At 43.4% G+C, this 19,891-nt stretch overlaps 1 protein-coding gene across 1 annotated transcript in view; it reads left to right on the top strand.

The window, feature by feature from the left end:
* Positions 1-8,481: 8,481 nt before the first annotated feature.
* The window catches only part of SND1 (staphylococcal nuclease and tudor domain containing 1), a 411,695-nt gene continuing 400,285 nt past the window's right edge, over positions 8,482-19,891 (top strand). The window contains exon 1 of the mRNA XM_032869880.1: positions 8,482-8,786. Within this exon, the coding sequence (XP_032725771.1) occupies positions 8,709-8,786 (78 nt within the window). The 5' untranslated portion in view covers positions 8,482-8,708. The remainder of the gene's footprint in view (positions 8,787-19,891) is intronic.

Here is a 19,891-nt window from a genome sequence, read left to right as displayed (position 1 = left end):
CTTGATCGTCTCAGTTTGCAGAGAGCGGACTGCGATTCAGAGCAACAAGCTATCTTGTGATAAAGAAGGCACACTGGCTGGAGCTGTCCTTATGTCTTTTTTCTTTGAGGTTCAATTATGGCAGGGAGGGTCCAAGGTGATAAAACATGATGGTGGTTAAAATGATGACTGTAGCAGGAGAAAAATCAATATACAATTATCTAAGGCTAGTGAGAACCTAGAGGCACTGATGAACAGCGTTTGGGAGAATGGAATTAAGGTTGGTCTGACCCTCAAATGACAGCAGGACAGGGTATAAAGTCCATTCATTAACTAAAAGTTTTGAAACCATTGCCCAAATAATCATATAGTTGCATAAATGCATATGACACCTTTATAAATCCTTTATGTTGATGTACTATGTAGAGAGGGCAATGGGAAGAATACATTATCTTTCTTAGGTTGATATGAATTTTGTTCTAAGGTTCATAAGGTTTGAGAAACAATGTCTAAGTCTCAAGCACAGGATAAATTGTTTCTTTTCTTTCTTTTTTTTCCAAGAGGATTTAAGTTCTTCTTTTAATGTTATATACTTATTTGTTGTTTTTTTTAAATGATGCCTAATGCTGTCATGCATTTTAATCAATTTTGGAATACTTGAGGAATAATACATGAGGAATATAGAAAGCACTTAATTTAAAATTTACGTAGAAAATGATGGTATCAGATATTCAAGTTTAATCAAGATTCAAGTTTAATCACCTAGACTGGTGCTGTGTAATATGTTAGTCACTAGCCTCATGGGGTGGTTTAAACTTAAATTAATTAAAATTAAGTAACATGAAAAATTCAGTCCTTCAGTTGCACTAGCCAAATTTCAAGGGCTCATCGGCCACAGGTAGCTGGTGGCAATTGGGTTGGGCAGAGCATACGTGGAGGAGTCCATCATCACGGAAAGTTCTTCTGACCAGGGCTGATCCGGACAACTTGGGTTTGTGAGGCTTTTCTTTTAAGTAAATGTACAGTGAAACTTTGTAGTAGTCAGTGTGGATGGCCATTACAACATACTACACAGGGGCTGACTTAAAAAACAGAAATGTGTTCTCAGAGCCCTGGACGTTAGAAGTCCAAGATCAAGTTGTCAGGGTGGTTCTGGTGAGAACTCTCTTGCTCGCTTGCAGATGGTCATCTTCCCACTGTGTCCTCACGTGGGCTTTCCTCTGCGCATCTGCAGGGAGAAAGAGAGAAAGAGATCTGGTCTCTTCCTCAAGGACCCCTCCCTGTGAAGGAAGGGTCTTACTCTTACAACCTCATTTAACTTTCATTTTTTCCACAAAGGCCCTGTCTCCAAATACAGTCACACTTTGGACTTCAACATATGAATCTGGGGAAGACACAATTCAGTCCACAACAAACTCAAAAAAGGAGGAGGAGAAAAAGGAAGAGAAGGAGGAAAAGTAGGTCAGGGCCAGATGGTAAGGGCCTTGTGTCCTACTCGGTGGAGTTGAAACCATCCTGAAACAGAAAGTGAGCCACTGCAGTGTTGAGGAGGGATTCTGTGTGACGAGATTTGCAGTTTAGAAAGAACACCAGGTTATCAGTGTGCGGGTGATGGGTTGAAATTGGAGGTGGGTCAAGAAGAACGGAGGCAGGAGTTACTCTAGCAGTGAGTTTTCTCCCCAAAGGAAGCTTACTGAGAGTTGAAAACTCTTCCTTCGTCCAGCATCTAGATCCTACATGTGCTGGTCTCCAGCTGGTCTCCAGGGCCTGTCTGGCCACCTTAGAAGCAGGCTAGTCAAATAGTTATGAGCAGAATATGGTCAGAAAGTTCTGGGCTCCAATTTTGACCCCATCCCTTATTAGCTCTTGACCTAGAGTTGCCTGCTTAGCTCTTCTAAGCATTACTGTCCTTTGTAGAAAGAGAATGATTATATCCATTTCATAGGGCTGGTCTATGGATTAAATCATGTAATGCAGAGAAAAGCATTTAGCATAAAGCCTGTTTGGTGTATATGTTTAGTGCTCTATGTATTTTGGTTATTATTACTACTGGGGATATAGTTCTTAAATTTGCTCTCAAAGTGGGGCACCTGGGTGGCTCAGTTGATTAAGCCTCTGCCTTCTATTCAGGTCATGATCTCAGGGTCCAGGGATAGAGCCCCAGGTAGGATTCCCTGATCAGTGGGGAGTCTGCTTCTCCCACTCCCTCTGCCCCTCTGCTATGTCCCACCCTTGTGCTCTCTCTGACCCTCTCTTGCTTTCCCAAATAAATAAATAAAATATTTTTTAAAAAATTGCTCTGAGGGCATCTGGGTGAGTCAACCAGTTAAGGGTCTGCCTTAGGCCCAGATCAGGATCCCAGAGTTCTGGCACTGAGCCCCTTGTCAGGCTCCCTGCTCCCTGCTCAGTGGGAAGTCTGCTTCTTCCTCTCCCTCTTCTCCTCCCCCAAGTCACGCTTTCTCTCAAATAAAGAAATAGTCTTAAAAATAAAGAAAAATTTTTCTCAAAGGAGTGCAGGAAGCAAGGTGTTTTGTTGTTTGTTTAAATGAATCTTGTCCATCTCTAGTGTGTGTGTGTGTGTGTGTGTGTGTGTGTGTGTGTGTGTGTTCTCCACCACACAGAAGGAGTCACCTTTAAGGACCTGAAGTCTCTCTTTCTCTCTCTTTTTTGTAAGCAGCTCCACTTATTTGAGTAAATAGCTTGTAAATAAATCATTGGTAAAGATTACAAAATTAAATATATTTTCAAAATCTTGCCAGTATACATAAAAGTCACAAACATAGATCCTTTAAAAAATAAAATATATTCAGGGCACCCTTGATATAAAACGCCTGAGCCCTGTATGAGGACCACCTAGAAACATCTTACAGCAGGTTTATTTTCTGTGCGGAGGTGGCAGTGAGGGCTGCTGGAGGGAGAGAAATTTGTACTCTGGCTTTTTACCCCATCCACACGCATCTGAATTTTGATCCTTCTCCAAGGAGCTGCTTTATAACTGAGCGACAGCTTAGGCACTTCTAGGCCTGGCTCCAAGCAAGGGATGGAGGTGTACAATTAGGACCAGGAGCTAGAGTTCTTATTGCATTCCACTGACAGAAACCATCGATGCAATCTCTTCCATGTTTCCAAACCAGCAAATGCTCCTGTATTAGCTTTCTTGAGAGGAAGTGAGGCTTTCTCACCTCTACACCTGCTCAACGCTCAGCTCACCCCTCTGGTCTGATGCTGCCTGGGCACAGAAGTGACCTGAATCTACTTCTAAGGAAGATCAAAGTCTCTTTCTTTCCTATAAAAGCAAATTGATCATGACCTTTAGAGTCACAAGAACTGGTGTCAAATCCTTTGTCCGCCGCTTATTAGCTCTGTGACCTTCAACAAACATCCTACATGAGTGTCCACCTCCTTATAGGTAAAATGTGTATGATAATGCTTTTCTCTCATTCATTTATTAACCAATATGGACTGACCAGCTATCTGTACTAGACATTGGGCTGGGAATTCCACTGTAAATAAATCAGACTGAGTCTCATGGCATTTTAGAGGGCAAAGAGACAATTATGTTCCCATCTGACAAGTGCTTTGATAGACCAAAAATAGGAGGAAAAAAGAAGTAAACCTGTCATTCTTCTCAATGCCTTTCAGGGGAGGCACTGTGATTTCTAAGTGGGAAATTAAAGGATGGAGAAGTGGTAGCCCTGTGAAGTGAGTGGGGGTGGAGAGGAGGGCAGAGGTCTGGAAAGAGTGATGGGGCAGACACAAAAGTATGCAAAAATGCCTGAAGGCAAAGGAGGGCTTCCTAGAGAGAACAAAACCAAGTTCACTTGGCTTGTGTAGCTGTTTGACAGTAGAACTGTAAGAGGAAATCCGGTGTGAAGAAATCATAGGAGGGAATTGAGGAGAAGAGAAAGGAGCATAAGAAAAGTCACTTTGGGGGGTGCCTGGGTGGCTCAGTGGGTTAAAGCCTCTGCCTTCGGCTCGGGTCATGATCCCAGGGTCCTGGGATCGAGCCCTGCATCGGGCTTTCTGCTCGGCAGGGAGCCTGCTTCCTCCTCTCTCTCTGCCTGCCTCTCTGCCTCCTTGTGATTTCTGTCTGTCAAATAAATAAATAAATCTTTAAGAAAAAAAAAAGAAAAGTCACTTTGGGTCTCCTGGGTGGCTCAATTGGTTAAGTGTCTGACTCTTTGATTTTGGCTTGGGTTATGATTTCAGGGTTGTGGGGTCCAGCCAGGAATCAAGCTCTGCATCAAGGCTGTATTGGGCTCTGTGCTCAGCAAGGAGTTTGCTTCTCTCCCTTGTATGTGTGTGCTCCCTCTCTCTCAAATTTAAAAAAAAAAAAAAAATCTTAAAAAAAATGTCACTTTGGCTGCAGCAGGAAGAATGAATGGGGTGTGGGTAAGGAAGACTGCTGTTGGGGAGCTCTATTATAAGCCTGTCTAGCAGTCCAAATAAAAAATATGCCAATATGCCAAGTTTAAGCAATAGATTTTTAATAATAACCATGAAGCATTTAACACATAGATGATTCAGATAATGTTCTATGTGTTTAACATATACTAATTCATGTAACCCTCAAGACCAGAACAACCCTAGGAGGCAGGTTCTATTATCATCTTTATTTTACAGAAGATACAGTCATCAAATAGAGATACTATAAAACTTGGTGGTCAGTTTCCAGGGCACGTGTGATTGATTATGCCCCTGTGGATCTAACAGATTTCAGAGGTTTACTAAGAAGTGGGAAAGTGATGATCTCCAGATTTCTGGTTTGCAATTGGGTAACTTTTGGTGTCATTATTTGGGTTGTGACGCATACTAGGGAAGAGCGGGTTTGGGAGGAAAGATACTGAGTTCCTTGTGAGACATGTTGAATTTCAACTCCCAAGATGACAGCCATGGGCAGATATCCAGAGTATTGCTGAACACAGGATCTGGAGCTCAAGAGAGATTTTAACAGGAGTTATATGCCTATATTTGGGAATCTTTAGCATGCAGTCAGGGGAGTGGTGAAGATGTCTTAGGAAGAATGTTTCCAATTAGAAAGGAAGATGCCTTGAGAAGAAGCCAGAGGAACATCCATATTAAGAGTAAGCAAAAGAGGAGTCATTCACAAGGGAGATAAGGAGGAACAGCTAGATAGATGGGAAGAATACGAGGAATGTGGGAAGGAAAAATGCATTTCAAGGAACAAATATTGTCAAATTTTATAGAGGGCTCAGCGAAGTGAGGTATGAAAATTGTTCACTGAATGTAGTGATTAGGTCAGTATTGACCTTCCAGAGAACAGTTTCAGTAGATTAATAAGAGCAATAGAGGGCAGTGTGCTGATGATTGAATGCAGGGCGAAGAGGAGGGAGGCAACAAACATAAAAAATTCCGCCAAGAGGGTTTGCCTGTGGGGTGGGGGGAGAAGAGCTACTAAAAGAGGGATGTGGAATAAAGGAAAGATTTATTTATTTTCACTATGGAAGAACTTTGAGAATATTTAAATGCTAATAAGAAGAATCCAGGATTACCCGAGAAGCTATAAAAACAGGAGAGGGAATTATCTATGAGGAGAGTCCTTGGGGCACCTGGCTGGCTCAGTCGGTGGAGCTTATGAACCTTGATCCTGGGGTTGTGAGTTCAAGGCCCACTCTGGGTGTGGAGATCACTTAAATTAAAAAGAGAGAGAGAGAGAGAGAGAGAGAGAGAGAGAGACACCTTGACAAAGTGAAGAGGGTAGACCAGAACGTAGATGGAGGGGTAGACTAAGCAGTAGGAGGATGTTTTTTCTTTGTAACAAGGGAGAAGATGAGGAATGAGAAGGAAGGTAAGTTTTCAGATCTGGTGTGGGAAATGAAGGGCGTTCTTGATGGCTTTAATTATCTCTCCCAGGTAGAGGGCTTATCACTATATGAGAGTGTAGGAGCCAGTGGAATTGGAGTTAAAAGGAAAAGAGGTTTAAAACAGACTGGTTTTGACTCTTAATCTCACAAAACAAACTGAGGGTTGCTGGGGGGAGGGGGGTTGGGGGGTGGGGTTATTATGGACATTGGGGAGGGTATGTGCTATGATGAGTGCGGTGAAGTGTGTAAACCTGGCGATTCACAGACCTGTACCCCTGGGGAAAAAAAATATATGTTTATAAAAAATAAAATTAAAAAAAAAAACAGACTGGTTTTTATTTTACTATATACCAATGGAAGACAACAGGGATGAGGATACTGAGAGGAGGGGGCAAAAATGACAGAGGCTAACCAAGGATCCAGGAGAAAGCAGAAGGGAACTGATTATAAACATGGAGAGGTTAAGGGACTTTGAATTCTCTGGAAGCTAAAGAATGGTGTGTGAATGGCAGCCTCTAAGATGATTGCCAGTATCCTGCCTCCTGGTATTCATGCCCTTGGGTAAGCCTCTCCCCTTGAGGGTGGGCCCAATGGAGAGGCTTTTCTAATGAATAGCATAGGGCCAAAGTGATGGGATGTTACTTCTGAGATTAGATTCAGAAGGACTGGTTTGCTTGTCCTCTCTTGCTCTCTCATTTGTCCCCTCTGACAGAAGCCATCTACCATGTGAGTTGGCCCATGCAGAGACCCACTAGCAAGGAACGGAGGCCTTCAGTCCAAAGCTCCTGAGGAACTGAATCCAGCCAGTGATGACATGAGTAAGCTTGGAAGCAGATCCTCCCGGTCAGATAACAGACCTTCATGACACCACAGCTGCCACAGATGCCTTGATGGTAGCCTTGTGAGAGATCTTGAGGTAAAGGCTCTCAGCTAAGCCACACAGATTTAAATTAATTCTCCTCATCTGTAAAATAGGGATAACTATTGTATGTATTTAATATTTTTACTGAGGATGGAATGAAATCCTGGCACACAACAGTTAACCCGTATAGTCCACATCAACATTTGGCTAGCATTAACTAAACACCTATTCTATGCCAGTGCCTGGCACAAACTGTGAGATAATAAATGCTCATTGCTTAATACTTAAATTTTGGGGTAAATTATTCTTCAGCAGTAGAAAACTATACAAGGTATAAAAGAAGTAACTGAATGAGAAGAGAGAAAGGTCAGTGATTATGACCAGAGAATGGGGGGTCTGGAGTTTACAATTTCCGCTATGGAACCATTGCCATACTTCATCTGTACTGAAGAGGGTGGCTAAACTAGCACAGAGGTCAAGTTTACTGAAGATGAGGTCAAAGAGCTCAGATTCCAGGGTATTGGGCAAGCCAGGTTCATAAATGTTTAAGTCCTTCAGGGTCACTGGGTGGAGAAGATCTCACCAGGTGTTGATTTCAAACAATGACAAGGTGGCAGTTGAGGCAGAGAAGACAACCACCTTAATGAGATAGTGGTATAAATCAGATGGAATGAACCTTCACAAAGTTGTTGTTTTAAGAGAGTGGCAAATTAATGGAATGCAAGGGACAGCATTAAGGACCTAGGCAGATGCTGATCCCCAAAACTTGACCCTGGAATATGTAAAGTGTGGAAGCATAGTCAGCCTCTTCTCAAGAGCTACAGGGGAAGTGGTGTCTGCAGTGTAGAGCCAGATTTGAAGATCAAGTGGTTTAAAGTAAAGGTTCTTGGCTCCACATAGTGGGCACAGGACAAGTATTAGCTGTCTCCAAACATTCATTTAAACATTTGTATGCCCTTGCTCTGCACCGCTTCCCCAATCTCTTTATCTCAAAGAGACGAGGGTCAGGTAACGGCTGGGATGCGGTGGTTGGGGGAGGTGTGGCTCATCACAAGCGGTCTAGGGACTCTCTCTTCCGGGAACAGGGAGCGTCGGTACCAAGGCTTTCCCTAACTTCATCCGCGGCTAGGAAGAGCCCCAAAACGAGGGTCATTCTCCCGCATGTACAAGGCACATCACCCCCCCCCCCCCCAAGAGGCATTTCTCCCACCAACGAACAAGAGCCTTACAAGTGCGAGACACCGGCGACACAAATACGAGCGAGACACACACACTCCCGAAGACAGGGAGGGCGCCTGGACGATGCTCAGACTTTGCCAAGTTCTCCCCACACTTTTAGCGGAGGTAAAATGTCGGAACTAGGTGTGCAGCCGGTACGGAGATCCCTTCAGGTCTTGGCCTTCATGTCTCGGGATTCCCCAATCCGCACTCCCCAACCCCGGGGCGCCCTTCAGGAACGCTGCAGTCCAGGTGGGCTCCCCGGAGGCCCGCGGGGCGGAGCGCAATAGGCGGGGCCGTAACGGAGGACGAGGCTGGCCCCGCCCTTGGGGCTCCCATGGCCCCCCGCGCCCCGCGGCCAGATGCTGACGTGTCCTTTCCTTCCCACTACACCTCCCGACACTACCTACAACGGCTGCCCCGGAAGTCCCGCCCCATACTTAGCCCGTCACTGCAAATCAGCTCTTTCAGCGCTTCCTGGAGCTTGTCTCCCCTTTTTTGACTAAAGGGCGGGGCTCCGCGAGCAGGGTGCCTATTGGTTTGGGGTCCGGCGGGCTCTAGGCGCTAATTGGCCGGAGGGCGGTGGCGCTCTGGCACGCTTGCGCGGCGAGTAGAACGTGTGGCGGCGGCGGAGAACGCGTCTCCTCTTTCGCTCCCAGTCCCGCTGCTGCTCTCGTGAGCGCCCGGCGAGTCCGTGCCGTCCATTGCCCGAAACCCGTCGCTTGCCAGCTCACTGCAGCGGCGGCCTCCCACCAACACCGACACCCACACTGACAGCTCCAAGCCGGCCCACCGTCATATTTGCTGCCTTTCCATCTCCACACATGGCCTCCTCCGCGCAGAGCGGCGGCACCTCCGGGGGACCCGCTGTCCCCACCGTGCAGCGGGGCATCGTCAAGATGGTGAGAGCGGGGCCCGGGACACTGACCCCACCGCCCACCTCCGGGCGGGTTTTGGCGCTGGCTCCTCTTCCCCTTCCGCCAGTCTGCATGGTCTCCCAGATTCCCTTTCCTCTCTTTCCTTACTTTTCACCCATTCTCGGAATTCCTTTCCTAGACGGTATCCAACACGGAATCCCCTTGGTACTTTGCTTCCCGGACACCCTGGCACCAGGGGTCGCAGTGATTTCCGTGGTCGCGGCACTCAGATCTGCTGTTTACCAGGACAGATCGGTGTGACTTGATTGATTAACGGAGATCATAAGTTTATATCTGCCTTCCCATCCCCCCGTTCTTCTGTCCATTTTGACATCTGCTGAGCAGTGTGCAGCTTTTCGAGATCCTGACATCCGCACTTCCCTGAAACTAAGCGCATTTGGCCATCTTGAAGCTTTTCAGTTTCCACTGACGCTCACTTACTTACAAGTTTTCTCGCTCTTTGGCCCTCCTGTTCCTTTTCTCTCCACCTCTTCTGTTAAGTGTGTAGTCCTGTAAGCTCTTACTATTTGTTCTCCCTCTCCTTTTGGCCTTTAAATAGTAGGCCAGTAGGAATTTTAGCGATCGTTATTGTTTCCTCACCCCTTAAACATAAGGAGACAGGTTTCAAGAGGGCAGTGACTTGTCTAAGGTCATCACGTGGTGGCTTGGAACGGGGCCAGGACCGGGGCCCAAGTGTTCCGATTCCCAGTCCACGGCCCCAACACTAGATTCTGCCTGATTTTATATCCCCTCACTCCCTACATTCTTGAATTTTGAATTTAAAACCCTGCCAGACTAATTTTTAAAAAATTTTCCCTCTGGCTCCATGGAAGTTTTGTAGTATAAATTCTCTTTATCCCTTGTCACCTCTGTTCTCCCCTGAATCCTCCCAGATCTTGGAACTTGACGTTTCTTGGTTGTTAACAGATTTTCCTGTTAACAGGAACATGTCCTTTCCTTCCCACTACACCTAATAGACTTTGGGACATTTCAGACCTCAATACTAATTTCCTTCTGGAACAGCAAATATCCTTTATGACATTTTCTCTCAAAGTTCCACAGTTTTTTTTGCAGTTGCAGGAAGTTTAAAACACATTCTGTTTTCTTGGCTCATTGTCAGGGTGAAAATGTTCTTTAGCTTGTGTGTGTGTGTAAATTTTTGAGATTTTTTTTTTTTCTCCAGCCCAATTCTCATGTATTCATTTCTTAAGTAATATTCCGTTACCAGGTGAGATTCCCAGGGTTTTCAGTATTGCTTTTCTCCTTTATGCGTAAATGGAAATTCAGAATTTATTAGAAGCTGAGGGAGAAGGGAATTTCCAAGGTCCACATATTTTTGCCTCTTTGACTCTTGATCTGTCCCATGAGTAGCTTCTCTTACGTTAGTTTTTTCATTTGCACTGATCTTTCCCTTCACCATAAGACCACAGCATCGCTTGGTGGTAGGGTGGTGGGATTGGCAGCATTGAGTGGCTCTTTCTGAATTTTTTCCTTCACTAAGGCTTGAATTTTTCTTAAAGGTCCCCCTCATTTGTGGGGTAGGAGTGGAATGAGGCTGGATATATTTTTGCTTGTATTAATGCTAAAGGCTTCCAGGGCATCTGGATTCTATGAGGTGGCCGTGCCCACAGATTACCCCCATGGATACTGAATATCAACAATCACTTATTTATTAAGGGTCGTGTCTTGTGTTGAGTATTTTGTTTGTATTCACTCATTTATAACACCTAACAAGTAGATAGTATTATTGGTTACAGTTTACAGATGTGTAATCTAAGGTTTAGAAAGAAAAGTTCACCCAAGGACAGGCACATTCACTGGCAGTAAGAGCCAGGGCTGGGGCTTGAACCCAGGTCTGTCTGCCACAGCATGGGCTCTTGGACATCATGCTATGCTGCTTCTGCCTCCAGGGCATGACTTTAGTAGAGGGTGAGGCCAGTCATGCGTGACCACAAAATTGCAGGAAAGTGAAGCTGACTGTAATCAAGTTGAGGAAAGATTAGATGTTACTCCTTGTCTTATCCTGGAGCTGTTATTGCGGTGAGTGACTTCATTTGGTGCTTATGGTCATTATGTGCATAGGAGTGTGGTGTTGAAGACACATTTGAATCTGGGAGGAAGCTTTTAAAATTCAGCCCTTGTGGGCCACCGGGTTAGGGGGGTGCTCAGTCAGTTAAGCATCTACCTTTGGCTCAGGTCATGATTCCAGGGTCCTGGGCTTGAGCCCTGCATCCAGCTCACTGCTTGTTGGGAGCCTACCTCTCTCACTCCCTCTGCCTCTTCCCCCAGCTTGTGCTTTCTCTCTCTCAAGTAAATTAAAATCTTAAACACACACACACACACACACACACACACACACGCACACTCACAAGAAAATTCAGCCATCAAAAAGTCTATTCTGCTGTTCTTTTCTGTGACCAAATTGCAGGGATGGGTGGGTGAGTTGCAGGTAGGGGTTAGGGGAGGGAAGCCAGGTGAACTGCAGGACAGCAGGCAGATCTGTGCCAGGAGCAGAAGCCTTGTTTGGAATGAAAAATCGACCACTGGCAAATTGCTCTGTGTGAAGCTCTTCTGCTAAGCGAAGTTGTATTTTCCTGGAGAGTAATCATTTCCAGTGGTTCTAGGAACTGCTTCGTAAGAACTCTACAAATGAAAATGGAGTTCTGTGACAGGAAACTGTGAAGGAAATAGTCTTGTGAATTGGAAAATAGTTACTGCCTTTAGGGAGAGGGGTAGAACCTGGAACACTGACTAATCAGCCTTGTGCTTTTCAGGGGAGCCCTCCATAATTGTCTGGACTCAGGCTGAGCTGCCGATCTGAAACGGTATAGGGATGAGCTCTGCTGCAGTGAAGAGGAATCGTCCTTCCTCTTTTTGGGGGGCAAAAATTGGGTTATAGAGCCATGGAAGGTGCAAGTTTCTTCTAGTCTCTACCTTCTAATTCTAGTAAGTCCTGTGTTCTTTTTAAGGTTAAAGAAGAAAGAACTCAGAAATCAAGTTGTAGGGTGCCTGGGTGGCTCAGTTAGTTAAGCAACTGCCTTCCTCTCAGGTCATGAGCCTGGAGTCCCAGGATCAAGTCCTGCATCAGGCTCCCAGCTCCAGGGGGTTCTGATCAAGTCCTGCATCAGGCTCCCAGCTCCCGGGGGGTCTGCTTTTCCCTCTGACCTTCTTCCCCTCATGCTCTCTCACTTACTCTCTCTCTCTCAAATAAATAAATAAAATCTTAAAAAAAAAAAAAAAAGAAATCAAGTTGTAAAAAGCCTTTGCATTTGACCAGTTTAAAAAAAAATGATGGTGACGATAGAGACTGTGTCTGCTTTCGAGAGTGGGAGCAAAGGGACAGAAACAGAGTTGGTTCTGGAATGTGTTTAAGGAGGAAGTGGGCAGTAAGTTGACACAAGCATTTTGGAGCTGTTCTGTTACTGCAAAGGCAGTGAGGATGATGGAAAAACTGAAGGTGGATTTATATTTCCTGAGTTGGGATGAGACTGGCAAGTGTGTGGGCAGAGAAAATATAACCTGGAAAAGTGAATGTCCCCGTCAAATCAGATACTATTTTCTCAAAACCCTGAAAGATTCTAACTCTGGATTTTTTTGAATAATTTGCTAGACTTTCTTTAGCTGCAATAGATTATTATCAGCACATGTTAAATAGATGTGACTGCGAGAAGTCTTGGGGTACTTGGTGTAAAATTTGGTCGCTTCACTTAGCCCCTACTTAGAGATGGCTGTTTTCTCCGGTCTTACACACCTGATTCACTTTCCGCTTTGGGGCTTGAGCCCTTTTCTCTGTCTTTTCACTCTAACGTTCCCATTCTAACTCCGTGTGTTTGCGTGTCTTCTCAAGCAGGAATCACACGGGTTGCTTTTAAGACAGCAGAATGAGTCTGCCACAGTTCTTGAATCTTGTGCTTATTAGAAGCAGCTGATGGAAGCAGCATATCTTACCCTGCTTATGGTGTGAAAGGCCAAAGGGAGGACAATGCCAAATCTCCGTTCATTTTCACCCTGCTCCATTTACTTGCCTAAAGGAGAAAGGAATTGCTCTGCCAGTCTTTGGTTTTAGGCTAAGAACCATGATTCTCGCTGGGTGATTAAGGCAGAGGGGCATCAAAAGGAGGAGATGGCCACAGTTTTCCTCCTTCACCAGGAATTGTGCTGCCAGGTTGTTCTAAAGTGGAATGTAGACTTCCTGGTGAGTAGCTTAGTGGAAATTTTTCCAGTATGCAGCTTGTAGGAAATGATACCTGTAATTTACATTATTATAGCTAGCTGTCTTAGCTTTCTGAACTAAGAAGTATGTGTCTTTCCAGAGTGTAGTGGGGACAAAGAGTAGTAGTCCATTGATCTGCTCCTTCCTACGTGCACTGAGCTCATGCAGACTGAAAGAAAAAAACATCTTTCCTAACCTACTTAAGTACTCTTACTCTCCTACTCAGGGACAAGGTGGCTGAATAACAGTATTTTAGTAGAGCCATTTGCAAAGAACTAGGTAGAATAGGATGGAAGGCTTTTCCCTGTAGTCTTAAAATTGCCCACTTCTCAGCAGGTGAGCATAGTAGCTTTCAGTCAAGCTTGTAAGTAAAGGAGCACTAAGTTTCTACTGTATCTTAAATGTTTTCTGTCATTTTTTTCCTGTATGAAAAGAAAGCACCCAGGTGGCTCTAGTCATGCTAACAGTGGCTGCTGCTATGTGCTAATGATACAGAATGATGAGCAGTCATACTTCCTTTCTTTCTTGAACAAATTTTATTGATCATCTGCTGTGTCAAGCTTTGTGTGGGTATTGGAGAAACAGTGGTAAAAAGTAGATCAGATTCCTGCCCCTCTGATTTATAGAGGAGACAGACAATAAAAAGGTAAACAAGAAATAAGCATGATATTATAAGATAGTGATTTCCGGAGAACGAGACAGAGTGACTGGGAGCAAGGGTAGGGATGGCTCCCATAGAGAAGGTGTTCAGGAAAGGCTTCTCTTAGCATTTGTGCTGAGATCTGATGGACAGCGGAGAACCAGCCGTAAGGGAAGTGTGTTCTTGGTAGAGGGAACAACAAGTGCAAAAGCTCTAGGATCCCCACTAATGTTTATCTTCAGTGTTTTTATAGTAGCTCTTTAATTCCTTCAATTTATGCAGAACACAAATGGTATGGATTGAACCTGAGCTGCTATTATGTGCTTTGGGGTGATAGAAGGCAGAAAGGCAGTAGAGGTGGTTGCTGTCCTGGTACGCTGGTGAGATCGATAGCTGACATTAACTCAGTGTAAACAGTGAGAAACTGATTTAAAAAAAAAAATTATTGCTCTTGGTCATATTCATGTTCCTTACAGGGCCAAGACTTCCTTACAGGTTTTTTGACTTCCTGTCAGCCAGTTCTGTGTATTCCTAAGGTCACCACCTTTCAGTGGAGGGTACTTAGCTGAAAAGATTAATGCCAGGAGCAAGCTCAGTGAGAGTCAAATAGCATGTAGAATTTGTTGTTGTTTATAGTTCTGTTAGCATTTTATTACTACATGGAATGTTCTGCTGCTCTGGCCTCTGGCAACACTTTTAACCTAGCAAGTTTTAGTGACAGTCATGGTGAAAAGCAAAGTAGCATGCTTCCTAGCTCAAACTAATGGTCAGGAGGGAACTAGCTCATGCATAATGTGGCTTAGTAACATGAGGGGAGACTCCTGAGCCTGGGTAGTGATCAGTACTGGTATAATAAGTGAGCAAATGATTTGATGGGGTCTGTGCCTCACTTTACTTGGAGTGTGATATTTGGGAAATGAGTTGAAGGTTCTAAGGCCTGTTGTGTACTCGCTGGTGTGGACTAGCTGTCCAGCTGACAGGTGTGGTTCTAGGAGAGAGTGCAGTAGGTATCCTTTGGAATCTGGTCTTTGGATTTATTTTATTTTGTTTCTTCAAGGAATAACATAGCTAAGTATTGTAGGAAATTCGTTGCCTTTTCCGGGACAAGGCATGAAGTAAAGAGATTCAACTCTTCAGGGGCTTATGTGGTTTTTCCTTTTTCTTGTTGGGAAATGGAGAGATACCCGGTTTCTGTTGCTAATTCCTCTCTTGGGAGACTGACATTGCATTTTGTTTTTACAGTAGAAATTGATGCAGAATCACAGGTTGTGAACATTTGATGCAGATGGAGTGTTGTGGGATTTCACTTAACTTTCAGTGAGACTCAATATGATGAACTAAGTTTTTCACACTTAGCTCTAATGTTTAGGGAAAAACAGTGGTTTCAGTTGACATTTTTTGAAAATTAGGAAGTAAAACAACTTCATAGGTAAAAATCTAATGAAAATTTAGGTGATGCCTCTGGATATCATTTTTCAGATGTTCATTCTATGATATAAACTGGGCTTGGCACATTTTCTCTTTATTTGCTTATGATGAGTGATTTAAGGCACCATCTCCCCTCTTATTCCTTAACACATTTTGACGTGCTTTAGCTTCTATATGGGAAGTAGTCTTCTTGGGATGATCTTGTAACACCACCCTCTTGTGTAAGAGGAAGAAGTGAAAAGCTGGGAGAATCTGTGCCTAAAGTTAATAAACCTAATTTATTAATACTATCTTTGGGAAGCAGCTTGGCAGAGAAGAGAGATTGGCCTAGGATTCAGGGGTAACACAGTTCTAGCCCAGGAGGTGCTATTCTTCACATGGGTGATGTGGGGTAAGAGATTTTACTTCTCAGACTCTTTCTTTCTTAAATGAAGTGGTAAACTCAGTCTCTAAACTTCTAACAGTCCCCAAAAGCTGTGATTGTATAAGAAACCTTATATTGCAAGATGAATCAAAACTGAGAAATCTACCGTATGGCAGGCTTCACTTTGAATTGCTGCTTATCCTGCAATGAAACATGTTTTCTGTTCCGTTGCTTGTTTTTTTTTTTTTTTTTTTTTCCCCCTGAGATAGTAGATGAAATGTAAAATGTGGTTTTTGTACTGTAGAAGATGAGGGGGTTAGAATTTGAATTAGACTATGTGACTGAGTAGCGGAGTGAGTTAGAGGTGGTGGATAGAAATGAGCCAGGGGGTTCCTGACCTCAGTAGTGATATCAGGATAGACTTGTGGGAGTACTTGTTTGGGACCCAGAGGAACATGAGAGCAGTGGCTTTTATTTACCACCTCACCTCTGCTTCAAAACATCCTGACCGTCTCCTGGGGCAGCAGGTATTGACTTCAGAAGGATGGGGGTGAGGAGGGCATTCTGGAAACCCGTAGCTGATGGAGATAGTGTTTACCCTGGTCCTGCTCTTACGTGGAGGAATCTGGGGGCACTTGATAGGGTTCTGAGCTCTACTTTTCACAGTTCAAGGCTAAAGCTTCTTCCTTTAGGTCATCCTAATTGTCTTTTGCAGATCTTTTCTACTTCATTTAACGGGCAAGTGTAGGAATCATCATAATCTATTTTTGGTAGTTGCTCACATGGTTTCTTTTCTTTTGATTTTTTAATTGTTAAGCTTTCTTAATTCCTTTCTGGGAGTGGATTTAGAGAGAAGCAGCACGGTGATTTCCTGACCAGATCCTTACTTCAGGACCACCTGGAAGGCCTTTCAGAGGCACTGAATTAGAATCTCTGTGGGTATGGCCTGGGAATCTGTATTTTTAAAAAAGCCTCTCCTAGGTGATTCCAAGTCAATTTTGGATCAATTCAGGGATTGGCATTTGAGACCCACTGGTCTTGTTTAACTCCTTTTCTATATGTAGTTGAAGGGGCAGGACACAAATGACAAAAAGAATTTTATGAGGGGAGGATACTAGTCTCTTTCTTTTTAGTGTTCGTTTTGATGGCTCCCAGGACACTTTGCATTGCTTTTAATCTCTAGCTCAGTGTTGGGCTGACATCCTCAGGGGTCCATTTACAGTGATCTGAGATCCTATTCTTGGGTCACAACTGATAGCTGAGAAGTTGTTGTTTTACATGCCTGATTTCAGGCCATATGCTCATTTTAACACTCATCTGCCACTTTTCCTTCTTTTTGTATCGATTCCCAAGATCTTCCTATAATTTGGCGCCAATAACTTGGCACATTATTACCATGGAAGTCTTTAGTGTCATCTACAAACATGAAAATTCTGTGCTGCTCAGTTTCTGCTTTTGTAGTCCTTGGTAGCCACACACTTGGGCCTCCTGGTTTGTTTCTATCCTGTTTTCTAAGCCCCATTCTTAACAATATCAGTAAAACCCTGAATGACCTCTTTGATGGTCTTCATCTTTACTTTTTATTCCACTAGTTTGTCTAATATGGAAATAAAATTTTCTTATAATTCTTAAGTCTTCAAAGTCCTTTTGATTAAGAGTCACGTCTTCAGTTCCCTTGGTGACTTATCCTCATTTTGATCAACAGTTATCTAGTTCATCCCTAAATTCCTTCAAAAAAATGCCTACTAGCTTTAATAATTTAATAATGACCAATATTTAAGTTTTGGGTTTAATACCTGCTCATAGGATTTCAAATAGTATAGAAGTATATAAAATTAAATACAAAAGTCTCTATCCCTCTGGCCTTATCACTCAGTTTTCTAACATTTATTCTCATTCCCCTAAGGAAATGTGTTTCCAAACTTTTCATGAAGAAATATACATTCTCCCTCTTTTCTTTAAGAAATAGAAATGGGGTCATAATATATGTGTCCTGCAACTTTTTAAAAAATTGTCATGGCTGTCTGTGTCATAATTATAGATCCTACCTCATTCTTTAATGGTTGAAGAGTATTTCATCATTTGGGTGTATTTATTTACCCATTTATTTGTTGATACCTGTTTTTGGTTTTTCATGATTCTAAACACTGCTGACTGAGTGTTCTTTTTTACATCTTTGTATTCTTGTGTTGGCATTTCCATAAGATGCAATGCTGGTATCTTTTAATATCACTTAATGTTTTTGGTGGTTGTAGATCAGTTTTACTTACACCTCACCTGTTTATTTCTTACAAATAACATCGCAAGTAAAATTGGGGCAAATACAGCTTCACATCTCATTACTCATTAATCATTGCACAGTTGGTAGTGTTCTGTTTCTCCAGCGTATCCTTGAAAACCGCTTTCTCTTCATTGGAGGGCAGGGCCTAACCACATGGGGTTCACTAAATAACTACTTTTTAATTGTTTGAAGACCCCAAGGTGTTTAAAGGTCCTAGTCTTTAAAGGAGAGTAGATTCTTTAGCTTCAACTGTCTTCTCTGGGTTCTAGAGAGTTCCATGACTAAGGAAGTGTGCAGCTTCCCAGCTACAGATGACAGGAGGAGCAAGGTCATGTGAGAGGTTTGACTTTTTTCTGTGGACTAGCACATAGCTTTTCTTCTTTTTTCTTTTTCTTCTTGGATAAGAAGGTAGGGATGGGAGGTGGTAAGCATGACCACCACATCCTGTGTGGGGAAACCCTGCTATTTTTAGAATTGTTTGGAGAGACTGGACCAGGGTGGTCAGTGTGGGTAGCCTTTCAGTCATTTGCTGATCCCAGCCTTGGTGTAATGGCTTTCCTTATGTTTCCTGGGCTCTGGATGTGTGCGTACCCCTACCATGGTTTTAGTACTGGAATACCGCCTCTACTTCTATTTAGTTTGAAAATCTTTTGGGCAATCAGCTATTTTAAAAGTTGAAAATTTTTTTTTTTTATGAATTTATTTGCAAGAGAGAGTACATGCGCACAAGCAAGGGGAGAGGCAGAGGGAGAAGCGGGCTTTCGGCTGATCAGGGAGCCCAATGCAGGGCTCCATCCCAGGACCCTGGGATCATGACCAGAGCTGAAGGCAGACCCTTAACCAACTGAGCCACCCAGGCACCCCTGAAATACTGTTTTTAAAGCAAACTTAATTTGGAGTGCCTGGGTGGTTCACTGTTAAGTGTCTACCTTACAATTCAGGTCACGATCTCTGGTTCCTGAGATTGAGACCCCCATTGGGCTTCCTGCTCAGTGGGGAGTCTGCTTTTGTTTCTTTCTCTCTCTCTCAAATAAATAAAATCTTAAAAAAAAAAAACTTAATTTCACAGTTGGAAATGGAAAAGCCTTGTTACTTGCTGTAACTAGAAATACCTTAAATGATGCACAGTGAAGGGGCTCCTGGGTGGCTCAGTCGGTTAAGCAGCTGCCTTCGGCTCAGGTCATGATCCCAGGGTACTGGGATCAAGGCCCGTGTTGGAGTCCCTGCTTAGTGGAGAGCCTGCTTCTCCCTCTCTCTGCCTGCTGCTCTGCCTGCTTGTGCTCTCTCTGTGTCAAATTAAAAAAAAAAAAAATGCACAATGAAAACAAAATATTACTAAATTCTAGCTAGGTCTCATGTCTTGTGGAGGGCTCTGAAGAAAGTTTAACAAGTGATGAGCTTGTGCCAAAGTGTGTGTGCTAAAGGCTTCCTGCCACCAAACTGGAACTTTCTTCATTTAATAGGAATCATTGAAAGAGAATTGGAAAGGGGACAGTTCTTATGTATAAATATTAAATGCTGATATATACAGGGTTCATTTACCCCTTAAAGCAGTTTTTGTTTGTTTTTAAACAAGCTCCCACATTGGGGAAACAGATGTAACTTGTGTCTTGGGGCAGAACTGAACTGATTTCTGGAGTGTCTGTGGTTCAGGTCATTAACTTCACTGACTGCTCGCCATATAACTATGGGCAGGTAATTTTACCCCTTTACGTTCCAGCTTTGCCTGTAAATGGGAGTAATAACAGCACGCTGTTCATGGGGCTGTGGCTGATTAAATGAGAACGCATGGAAAATGTTTGGTGCAGTGTCCAGCGCATGTAGCGTTCAGCAACCATTAGCTGGTCTTAGTCCAGCAGTTTCTGTATCAATCCTCAAGTCAGATGCGGATGAAAATCAAACTGGCTGAGCAAAATGAGAGGGATAAAGAAAGGCACCTGGCAGGCCTTGTGATGTTTAAGTTGTTTGATTTAAAGGACTGGTTTTAGTTTTGAGATAATATTCTTAATACTTTTTCCTTTGCTGAAATAGCCTTTATTTTATAAATAATATGATGACAGTTTTAATATCCTTGGCAAAAATAAAAACTAGATAACAGGTTAGCCCCTCATTTGGGGGGGCAGGGGAATCTTACTTTTCTATGAAATTTAAAAGTCTGGGGTAC

This window comes from Lontra canadensis, unplaced genomic scaffold (genome assembly GCF_010015895.1).
Source record: "Lontra canadensis isolate GAN:19392208 unplaced genomic scaffold, GSC_riverotter_1.0 scaffold2, whole genome shotgun sequence".
Taxonomy (NCBI): domain Eukaryota; kingdom Metazoa; phylum Chordata; class Mammalia; order Carnivora; family Mustelidae; genus Lontra; species Lontra canadensis.
This window is presented reverse-complemented; position numbering and strand designations above follow the sequence as displayed.